We start from the raw sequence: 11,764 nt of genomic DNA, 5'->3' as shown, positions 1-11,764 counted from the left end.
GTATATTAGATGAATATTGGTCCTCTAGGCTAACATAGTGGTCTTCAACCTTTCCTTCTAAGCTGCGAGCATGGATGGGAAGTCGTGGTTCTAGTCATGTGACAGAAAGGGAGGAGCCAGAGTTATGACCTCGCTGGTATCAAGACCAGGACCATGGGCAGTAAACCCAAACTTCAATCACCGCAAAGGTGTACATCAGTGAGAAAGAAGCAAAAGTCACAACCATGATGGAATCTTCACCAGTGAGTGACTTCCCCTTGCCATCCTGTTTCTCTTCTCAGCATGCACACAAAGAGAGCAAAAAGACATGGCTCCCTTGTGTGGCGAGTCCTCCCAAAAGTCAGCAAAACAACAACTCTGTAAAGGTGACGCAGAAAGCTCCTCCTGCCAGCTTGCTGCGTCCTTCAGAGATGGGTCTTGGATTGTTTATGCTCACAGGGAGGGAGTTACACAGGCCAATGGAGCATCTACCCCATGGTCTCCAGTTCAAGAGGGAAACAAGAGCTACAAGGCAAATAGCAACTGTAGATCGTAAATGCTATGTTTTGAAGAGAACCGAAGGTGGTTTGAAAGGAGGATTTTTTTAAAATGTGGGGTGTAAGCTTATCCTCTAGCAAATGGTTTTTAATTTATGTGACTAGAGGTGGGAGCAGAAGGAATCTGTGTGTCTCATAGTCTTTTCCCCACCGCATTCTACAAATCTCGCCCTCTTTTCTGGTGTATCCATTCACAAATATAAACTGGTGTCAAGCCCTGGTGACTCTCCGAAGAAGCCACCCCAAAACTGTGATTCGACTCACTTGGAAAACCAGCATTTCCAGTGGGGAAATGCAATCCCTGAAATGGTTTCGAAACGCCTGCTGTTTGTGGTACTTCCTTCAAATTGGAAGGTGGAAGAAGAGTTTAGAACTCTTGGTGAGAGCAGCAGGGTGCAACTTTCTACATTTCTCAATATCGAGCTGCAGTTAAAGGAAGAGGGGCAGGTAAACTTTTAGAAAAATAACACTCATGCACAGTAAGTTGGACTTCTAACCTACCAACACCCTCTGGCCAACTTCTACTAAGTTGGACTTCTAACGCAACACCACCAATTTATGAAGTGCATCAGGCCTTCATTTTGAAGAGTCAGAATGCCAGGGAAGGTTTGTGCGTCGAAGTCTTGTTTCTGTGAAGGTTTACCTGCTGGGAGACCCCAAGTGTGTGAATGTGGTCTTTGAGTCTTGAGTGTACATCTCCAGTCACAGCGAGAGGGGGCGCCAGAATGTTTTACCTGTCTTAGGGCTGCCTGACTATTCAAAATGATGTACAGCAATTCATTTCTTAAGCAAAAACTTAAAAGGGGTTGGGGAGGGGAGGTCTGAGATTTTTACACAACTGATATACGTTTTGATGTCGAGCTGGTTTTTCAGAATCTGCTAACAATGCTGTTGGTCACTGCGAATTAACACCTTCCTTGCCTTTCAATGTATATCTTTTAAAGTTATTTTCTATGTGGGGAGGGCTTCCTTTGTGGGGGATCCCTTTGCTGAAACGCTTTTGATGGTTTACAAATTTATGAAATAAAACATTTTATTTCTTCCCAATCAGATTGATTTGGGGTTTTATACAATTAAGACACATCCTCCTTCCACCCTTTTCGACTGAATACAGTATATGTTTCTCCTTTCTGAGGCGACCTGTTTCCTCCATTCCTCAGACCTCTTTAGCCACCTTTGATAGTTCCCCTCACGCACCTTCTCCCCCTCCTAGTGAATGGGGCCTGGTCTGTCTAGCTGTCTTATCACATTTTTCTCTTTGCCTTTCTCCAAGCATGTTGGATTATTATAACATAACCAGTGGGGAGAATTGGGGTGAATTGATCTTCTCCGTGATTTCTAGAATGTTCCATGTTGCAGAACAGGCCCAGACGTTCCTGCCTTCAAGAGGAATGGTCATAATTTGAATTGCTGCCTGTGATTACCAAGCACCTGACCAGCTTAGCAAAGCAAAAGGGAGCCCTTGTAAACTTATTGGGAGTCTGAATTCAGCCCAAGATCCCTCTATCCCATTTTTATCCCACTCTTCTTCAAGACACCTTCAGTTGTTTCCCTTTTTTAAAATCTTCACAGCTGCACTGTGAGGTAAAGTTAGATTGAGAGTCATTGGCCCAAGACCCTCTGGAGAGATTCATAGAGATTTGTGCTTGGTTATGTTCTAATAATCCAACACACTAACCATTATACCACACTGTGTCCTATTTGCCACCTATAATGCAGCTGAAGATATTGTTTCTCTCCAGAATAAAATGTACCCTTTTTTTGAGGTACTTCAAGACAGATAAGGTGGCAGGTGTGGACTCAGGACACGGTTCTGCCTGGCTTTGAGGACAAGAATATCCTTCTTGTAAGGATGAATTGTACCAGCCACAATCCCCCTCTTCCTCCTGAAGCAGGACTGCCCTGAATCTCTGCAGCCATATATAAAGACAAACTACCACCACCCTTTCCAGGTAGCATCGCTGACGTTTCAAGTGTGAGGTAAGCCCAAATGGAGACTTGTTTTGATTTCTTTTGCAAACTACATATTTTATGACAGTAACTTGAGCAAATTTGTTTCACTCGTTCTGCGATGGGAAAAAGGTCCATGGCAGAAGGACCAGTTTGTTATCTGTTTCTTCTGAGCTTAAACCTACCAGTATCACCAAAATAGCTGTCATTCACCCATGTTATCCCTCTCTATACTACCTCTCCTCATAGTCATAGTCAAGTATTTATTGTTTGAGCCATTGGCTATAACAATACAGAAATACATGCAGGCTACCTCTCCTCAATGCCTAGTAACTTCCACAATCTTCTCACAATTATATATTTGGCATCCTGTTTTTATTTCAGGGGAAGCCTCTTATATTGATTATCTGGGAATACTTGATAAACATCTCCCTTGCAAACTGTGAAACCGGGAGTGCTGCATGTCAAGAATGCTTTGAGCTTCTGGTTGTGGTTGTGGTGGGTTTTCCGGGCTGTGTGGCCATGGTCTGGTAGATCTTGTTCCTAATGTTTCGCCTGCATCTGTGGCTGGCATCTTCAGAGGTGTATCACAGAGAAAAGTCTGTTTCACCCTGTGTCTGGCGAAATGTTAGGAACAAGATCTACCAGACCACGGCCACACAGTCCAGAAAACCCACCACAACCAGTTGAATCCGGCCGTGAAAGCCTTCGAAAATACTTTGAGCTTCTCTTTACATATCACTTCCTTCTTCACCCAGCCACCTCCACCCTACACAAACACAAACCCATATCTGATATACACACACACCCTCCACTTGGGATGTTGGATTGAAAGAAGCTGAAGTACTCAAGAATACATTTGTCCTGAGGTTTATTCACGAGTAAAATCTTTGTGACACCACATCATAAAAACTTTCCCATTTTTTACAGTATAAATATACATATTTTTTTAAAAAAACATCAGCAGCTATAAATATATTATTAGTTGAACTTCACAAGTAAACATTTTTGAAACATGAAAGTGCAGTCATTGGGATAAATATCAAATGTGGTCTTTTCCCATGTCCCCTTGATACTTGTTTCAGGGGTTTCTCTCTCGTCCATTTTCTGGGAGGTTCTTCATGCGTTCCTGAGTCCACGGCTCTTTGGGGTCAGCACAGATTTTGTTGTTCCTTTTGGTGAAAAACCTGCAAAGTGGGGGAAACCTTATTAGTGCCAAGACAGAAAACTGGAGAATGGCTATTTCTTTCATTGTGATTGGCCTAGAACTGGCTCACATCCATCACTTCAAGGGACTTCCACTTTTCATCCTGAGCAATTAAGCATCAAAGCACAAACTCAGTTCTACCATCCTGCATCTTACATATTTTACCGCTGAAGGGGGGGCTGCATGCAAAGTCCCCTATTCCCTCTATGGCATCTCCAGTTAACTGATGTTGGGTAAGAGGAAGAGTTTGGATTTATACCCCACCTTTCTCTCCTGTAAGGAGACTCAAAGTGGCTTACAAGCTCCTTTCCCTTCTTCTCTCCCCAACAGACATTTTGTGAGGCAGGTGGGGCTGAGAGAGTTCTGAAGAACTGTGACTAGCCCAAGGTCACCCAGCAGGAATGTAGGAGTGCGGAAACACATCTAGTTCACCAGATAAGCCTCTGCTACTCAGGTGGAGGAGTGGGGAATCAAACCCGGTTCACCAGATTAGGATCGACCTGCTCTTAACCACTACAGCACGCTGGCTGGCTGTGCCGGAGATGGGCAGAAGTTCTTCAATATGGCATAGGCAATAGTAAGCTAGGTGGGTCTCAGTATAAGGGCATTTTTCTACACTGAAGCTTTTCCTCTGGGAGTCTTAAATCTGTATGTTTACAGATACATGAATGCTCAACATTGCTGTGGTTCTCTTGGCGCATTGTGGCTTTCCTTCAGAAAATCTGACAACCACCCTGGAAGGGAGGCCAGCATTTTAACCCCTTGTTGCATTTGGGAAGGCATGTAAGGAAGACCTCGTCCAGAGATTATTTAATAGAGGGTGAATTTATCCAGAAAAACTGGCTGTGAATTTGCTGGTCATGTGCGTTTTAACTCTGTGTTCAGTCTGAATGGTTTTTAACTGGGCATTAAACTGTTTTAATCAAGTTAACTAATGCCTTTGCAACTTGGTTGCAGGCATTGTGCTGTAGCCTTGAGTCCAAGGAAACAAGGCAGGATAGAAATCAAACCATCAGTCTGTGCAGCTGAGAGACAGTAGCAGTGATCAGATGGCAATATTAAGGTTTGAACCTGGTACTTCCTGAAAATAATAAAATTGGGGTGGGGGGAGATAGGGATGTGCTTTAAGGGTATGGATTTACTCTAAAATCCACTCCTCCTGGGCCCTAAGGAAATGGAACGGACTAAGCCAACCAGAACCCTCCAGGCTGAAACAAAACAGATTCTTTGGTGCATTTGCTAAGACTATTGAAGCAGCATCCTTCTTGGACCAATGCCCTCTTCCTCAGGGCATGATGTAGTGTCCCGAGTCAACCAATGGCAACACTCTGCCTCTAAGGAACTGGGCATTGGTTTACAAAAAACCTCTGCCTCATGAAAGCCATTACTTTTTGTGCGAGCTGCAACAGTCAAGTTGTAGCCATGGGGCCAAGTTGTAGCCATGGGGCCAATCCAAGCCAGATCTTTTTTTTCTTTTTTTACAAAAAATATCTTGTCATTTTGTAACCTTCTGGCCAACCTTAATTATTTTTAAAAAGCATCTCTCAGTACTTACACAACAGCTGGGAGGCTACATCTGCTTGTGACTTCATAAGACGACAGCAGCCTCAGTGGGGTGGGTTTTTTAACGTACTCATAGCAGCAAAAACCATTTTGTCCTGGAGGAGAGAAGAAAACCAATTTTTTTAAATCAATTGCTCCCCTCTAGGCGAACTTGCTGCCCCTTGAGTTGCTGGACCCAGAAAAGGATTTAGAAGTCTATCTAGTTTCATGACAGAATCCCATTTTTTACCATATTGCCTCTGCAGATTTCCCACTGTAGAGCACCATGAAGCAATTGGTTTCAGCAGTGTATTTCAGAACCACCCCAAAACATCCTATCCAAAACTCCAATGTGCATTTTTTTTAAAAGGTGCACAATACTGACATTTTACTTCCGGTGTGGAAACTTTAAAAAATTGGGAGCATTGGGAGGTGTTTTGGTATTTTAGATATCTCCCATCCTCTTTTCTCGTTTGTTTAGATATTAATGCATTATTTTCCTCTCGATTGGGGAACCAAAAATCTTTCTCCCTTCATTCCATTATGCTCACACCAACCATGCTGTAAGTAGGTTAGGCTGAGAATGCAGCTGGCCCAAGATGCCCCAGTTTCCACCGCAGAATCAGGCATTTGAACCTGTCTCCCAGATCCTATTCCAACATCCTCTGCCCCATCCACATGAACAGGGCATAAGATGCACCGCATGCTTCTTCCTTACAGCCAGGGCAGGCTAAAGTGACACAACGAAGGCCCCTTCCGCACATGCAGAATAATGCACTTTCAATCCACTTTCAATGCACTTTGAAGCTGGATTTTACTGTGCAGAATAGCAAAATCCACTCACAAACAATTGTCAACGTGGATTGAATGAGCATTATTCTGCATGTGCAGAAGGGGCCAAAGCCCTGCAAGAAAACCACAGCTATTGGTGGTGCCAATGGATCATTAAAGACTTTCTAATCTACAGTCACAGCTCATAAGACTAGAGAGTCTCCATTTCACCTCGAACGTGAGACAGAGAAAAGGACACTTACCAGGCTGAGCCTCAGTAGACAATAAGAAAGCGGCAACCAGGAAAAGCGTTAGGACAGCCATCGGAGAGTTCATCTGTGCAAGTTGCAGTGGAAGCGCCAAAGAGCCGGGTGTGAGAGCAGAAGCAGGCGAAGGGGTCGGCTTTGGAGTCGGCTTTGCTCTACTCTGAACATGAGGATCCTGCCCTCATTTATGGAGGGGAAAAGGAGGTGGAGATTTCTTGGAAACAAAATTAACATTTCATACATGGGAAATGATGACGTGCCCCCAAATCTGCTAAATTGGGTGAACTGGAATGTGGAAGTGAAACTCTTGGGAAGAGGCTTCTGCAGTTTGGTCTGGGCTTGCAAAGGGGGGGGAGTCGGCGGGTATCCAGCCAAGAAAGAGAGGCGTTTTTGTCTTGGCGTGGGTTTGGGGAATCATGTTTGGCTCAGGAACTTGGAAGGAAGGGGAATGGAAGCTGTCCAAGAAGATTTCTCAATGAGCTGCTTTTCAAATGAGGATTGTCCTTATCTGAGAATGTCAGATTAACATATACCTCTAAATCACGTGGGCCTTTGTGAAGAATGCTTTGTACCTGTTTCATTATAAAACCAGATGTTAGCTCACACAACTAGCTTCATCAAAGGGCAACGTTGGGAGCAGGGGCGAGGCCTCTCCCCTGAGCTTGCTGTGATTGCTATAAATAACCCTCCTTCATATTCTACTTTTGGGAATGGAGGGGTCAGTTCAGAACTGCAAATCCATCCCACCACCAGCATGTACCTTTCAGGAGCAACATTTTTCTATAGAACTGTAATGAAACCAAAGAGGAAACAGTTGTGCACAAAGACATTCTTGAGACAAATTACTTATCAGCAGAAGCTGTTGGCTTGTGCCAGGCAGCAGCTCCTGGTGAGCAATCCAGTGATGCAAACAATTGCATCCCCATCCTCCCTGCCGCTGCCTTGAATTAAATCCAGGTCTATTGCCAAACAAAGTAGGCAGGTAAGAACATAAGAACTAGCCAGCTGGATCAGACCAGAGTCCATCTAGTCGAGCAATCTGCTACTTGCAGTGGCCCACCAGGTACCTTTGGGAGCTCACATGCAGGAGGTGAAAGCAATGGCCTGCTGCTGCTGCTGCTCCTGAGCACCTGGTCTGCTAAGGCATTTACAATCTGAGATCAAGGCAGATCAAGATTGGTAGCCATAGATCGACTTCTCCTCCATAAATCTGTCCAAGCCCCTTTTAAAGCTATCCAGGTTAGTGGCCATCACCACCTCCTGTGGCAGCATATTCCAAACACCAATCACACATTGCATGAAGAAATGTTTCCTTTTATTAGTCCTAATTCTTCCCCCCAGCATTTTCAATGAATGCCCCCTGGTTCTAGTATTGTGCGAAAGAGAGAAAAATTTCTCTCTGTCAACATTTTCTACCCCATGCATAATTGTGTAGACTTCAATCATATCCCCTCTCAGACGTCTCCTCTCCAAACTAAAGAGTCTCAAACGCTGCAGCCTGTCCTCATAAGGAAGGTGCTCCAATCCTTCAATCATCCTCGTTGCCCTTCTCTGCACTTTTTCTATCTCTTCGATATCTTTTTTGAGATGTGGCGACCAGAACTGAACACAGGACTCCAAGTGCGGTCGTACCACGGCTTTATATAAGGGCATGACAATCCTTGCAGTTTTATTATCAACTCCTTTCCTAATTATCCCCAGCATAGAGTTTGCCTTTTTCACAGCTGCCATGCATTGAGTTGACATTCACATGGAACTATCAACTAAGATGCCCAAATCCCTTTCCTGGTCTGTGGCTGATAGCACTCACCCTTGTAGCGTGTATGTGAAGTTTGGATTTTTTGCCCCTGTGTGCATCTCAGGTGAACTTCATGTTGCTTTTTTTCATTGACGTTAGTGATGTGCCAGGGTTGAACTAGGTAGGTCAGAGGCAGAAAGCAGCTACAAGTGTTAGGAGGGCGTAAGATCCTCTTTCACCTTTCAGATACACATCTGGCTGACTTTCAGCAAGCTGCTGCGTGGGGCAACCACCATTAAGTCCCTGAAGTTCTACTGTCACTTCTAATGTGTAATGGGAATGCTTAATGGGAATTGCTGTCGGCTCTTTGTTGGGCTATGTCCAAACATGATGCAGGTGGAATTTGGCATGATAATGCTTGTTGTTGGAGGCCTGCTTTTGTGTTCAGCAGAATGCAATCCCTCCTCTCAGTTCTTGTACGGGATGGCAAATGGCATGGTCCTCGAGAGCTCTGGCTGTTCCAGGTTCCTGGATGTGTCGGACTTTCTGGCCTCCCTGGGTGGAAGGATTAAAGGAGACAATTCGTGCTGTTTGAATTTTTATCTGGAAGAAAATAAAGCGATAAGCCTTCTGGGGCTTCAGACAGGAGAATTGTTGGAGTTGTATTTCGGGCTCTCATGTGGCAAATTTTCAGTCTCCCACCAAACTTAAGTTCCCAAGGAGTAATAATAAATGAAGGTAATGATGTAAATCTGTACTGTAAATTGAAGCAAGTTAGATTACAAAAGTGTATGCAAATAGCATTGCATTGGTAATTGAAACCAGTACCGTGTGGCATAAAACCGCATACAGATTTGCAAATTCCTGCACATGCTTCCAGTACACCAGGTTTAGATTTTCAAACCACAGATGTCCTTTCAAAAGGAAGGCCAAAGGCACATTGGTAACAGCTGGGCTTTCCTTGGTATGAAAATCCCCAGTGGATCAAATCTGCACTCATAAACCACAGGCATACTTGTGGGGAAAAACAACACCACCCATTGAATGCCCCCCCGGCTCTTTCAGCCAACCAATGCTGGTTGTTGAGACAGGCGATTTGTGCCAGTACTCACTACCCGTCAGATTATTGGTTCACAGTGAAAAAGGTGAGCCTCTTTTCACGTACACACTCCAGTGTAAAACCATTTCCATTTTTTTAATCCCTTGGGCGACTGTGTACGGCATTCCTTTTGTGTACGAGGCATGGATTTGATCTGTGTATGGAAATCTAGTTCGTAATTTTGCTAAGTGGGACATTTGACCCCAGAACTTGCCTGGCTAAAAGGGGGCTTTAATGCTTGCTGCTGTTTGCCCCATACCTGCTATTGTACTGCAAGCCAACTGGATGTGGAATTATAAAACTTCTTTGAAACTTTTTCTACCTCCTTGTCAATAGCCCTCAAACAAGTGGCCTAGACTACAGGTTGGCAAACAGTTTCCTGCTTGTGCAGGCTCTTCATAGAATCATAGAGTTGGAAGAGACCACAAGGGCCAGTCCAACCCCCTGCTGATTCCCCAGAAAATTACTTGGGGGTGAGCCAGTAAGCAGGAATCAAAAGCTAAGGTCAAGGGTTTCAAGAGCAATGTCAAATTCTCCACAGGAGGAAGCCCAGAAAAAGACTTTCTTATGTTAGGGTTCCTCTCTATTCCAAGTATAGCAGCACTGTGTTGATGATTCAGCCGACCACAAAGAATTGCCATTTCCGATCACTGGAACGTGAATCAACTGCTCCAGAGGTTGACTTGAAGTAGCGACCAGCTTGTAGGTTGAATGGAAACTGTAGCTCACTCCGCAGGGGTTGGCCCCATCAAAGTGATCCTGCCATACATACATGGGTGCATGAGCGACAATGAACCTGACCCACTATGGAAGGAATTCTGACACAGCATGGTGGGTGCAGCAACAAAATGGCTGCCACAGGAGCGGGAGTCAGCCACAAAACGGTTCCCACAGCTTAACAAAATGGCTGCCGCAGGAGCGGGAGTCAGCCACAAAATGGTTCCCACGGCTTAACAAAATGGCTGCCGCAGGAGTGGTAGTCAGCCACAAAATGGTTCCCACAGCCTCAAAATGGTTCCCACAGCAACATAGTGCAGATCCTTGTGTTGTGGTGGCAGCTGCTGCCAAAACAATGTTTTTAAAAATCCGCAGAACTGATCAAATCTCCAGTAATTAGTCAGAAGGTCTTGCTGGGCAAAAGCTCTACCTGGCCCTGCTCACCTCCTTGAAAATACTTGGTGGGCCTGAGAAAAGGTGTTGAGAGGCATCATGGTGCCCACAGGAACCACCTAGGAGACCCTTGCACTGTGGATTTAGTTAGATGGGTGGCTGACATGCTTTTTGTGAGGAAAGGCGTGAACGAATGTCATTGATCTTACAGGGAATTGCCAGCACAAAGTAGTGGTAGTGGTAATGCCATAAAATTCTCTCTTGTTTATTTTTTAAAAAAGAAATTAGTTGAAAATATCCAGCTGAAAGCTTAGATTAGACGAATAGAATGGGTTGGTCACAGGCTCTGGTGACTCTATAAGGGCAGGATCTCAGCCAATGTGAGAGAGTAGCTTCAAATATTTCTGTGGCTACTGCAGGGGCTTTGGACACAAAGAATTCCATTCAGAAGGCACAATTAGTTGGGTCAACAGCCGGTCAGGAGAAGGGCCGTGGCACAGGGCTGCAGCATCTGCTTTACATGCAGAACGTCCCAAGTTCCATCTCTGACATCTCCACTTAAAAGGATCCTAGAATTTAGAGCATGTTAAGAGCTGAAGTGAAATTCTACAACATTTTGAAATCCATGGGATCTTTGAAATCCACCCAGATTCAAGAAGCAGGAGGGCACCAAGATACACAGCACTGAGGTTTGTTGTGACCTTGTCAGTGACACAAATGGACATGAAAGGGAGAGCTACACAAGTGTCAGTTTTCCTTTGTGGTTTGCACCCTGGAGAGTGAGCAGGTTGAGCAATCCCTTTGAGTCAGTCTTTGGGATGGTGTCACTGGGATACACCCTCGACTCGGGTTCCCCTTCGCTCCAAGGTCACGACTCCCAATCCTGCACCATCACTCTTGTGCTGAATGGAAAAAACTTTTCATCTACATAGGAAAGCAAAGGGAACATCTTTGGTGCTCATTGCGCGCGGAAGAGCAAAAGGAAGTTTCACCACAGGCAGAAGAAGAGGAAGGAAGCGAGGCGGTTTTCTTTGAAGGACGTAAGAGTGAGCGCTGGATGCTTGAGGGACCTATTTAATGTTCGGTTTATTTTCAGATATGCAAAGAAAGCAAAAGGAGCAGCAAAAGAAGCCCTCTTTTTACAGTGGAGGGGCATCTAGGGAAAATGTAGCCCAGTGTGCACACGCATACAGACACACAAATCCCATGTGGGCAGTCACCCTCCCTCACCACAACCAAACAACTTTTTTTTGCACCAGGTCTTGAAGACAGTTTTTGGACAGGGGGGGAAGGAGAAGAATTGTGGGGGGTGCCCCCCACGTGACTAAATGGTCACAACCTGGGGAAATTTGACTTCATATGTTCCCCTGGCCTGGGCGGTACGCCCCTGCCAGAATGCAACTTGACTGCTGTTCCCCATTTTCAACTAATTCCAGATAGGAATTCTCTATGTTGTCTGTGCCCCTTCCAACTGAAGAACTTCCATTTCTAACACAGTCGCTTGCTGGGCTTCTCCACCCATGCAGGTGGGTCACCTACTGGCAG

At 45.0% G+C, this 11,764-nt stretch overlaps 2 protein-coding genes across 2 annotated transcripts in view; one reads left to right on the top strand and one right to left on the bottom strand.

The window, feature by feature from the left end:
- Positions 1–2,341: 2,341 nt before the first annotated feature.
- Positions 2,342–11,764, top strand: part of LOC125445614 (C-C motif chemokine 4-like) — a 44,149-nt gene continuing 34,726 nt past the window's right edge. Inside the window, exon 1 of the mRNA XM_048518773.1 lies at positions 2,342–2,516. The gene's annotated coding sequence lies outside the window, so the exon portion shown is untranslated. The remainder of the gene's footprint in view (positions 2,517–11,764) is intronic.
- LOC125445532 (C-C motif chemokine 14-like) lies at positions 3,341–10,320 on the bottom strand. The gene is made up of 5 exons (XM_048518618.1): positions 10,285–10,320; positions 8,491–8,565; positions 6,270–6,447; positions 5,249–5,351; positions 3,341–3,673 (listed from the first exon to the last, which is right to left on the bottom strand). The coding sequence occupies exons 1-5, from the start codon at positions 10,318–10,320 to the stop codon at positions 3,568–3,570; spliced, it is 498 nt and encodes a 165-aa protein (XP_048374575.1). The 3' UTR covers positions 3,341–3,567.

This window comes from Sphaerodactylus townsendi, linkage group LG16, assembly GCF_021028975.2.
Source record: "Sphaerodactylus townsendi isolate TG3544 linkage group LG16, MPM_Stown_v2.3, whole genome shotgun sequence".
NCBI lineage: Eukaryota > Metazoa > Chordata > Lepidosauria > Squamata > Sphaerodactylidae > Sphaerodactylus > Sphaerodactylus townsendi.
The sequence above is the reverse complement of the archived record's forward strand: the minus strand, read 5'-3'. Positions and strand labels throughout refer to the sequence as shown.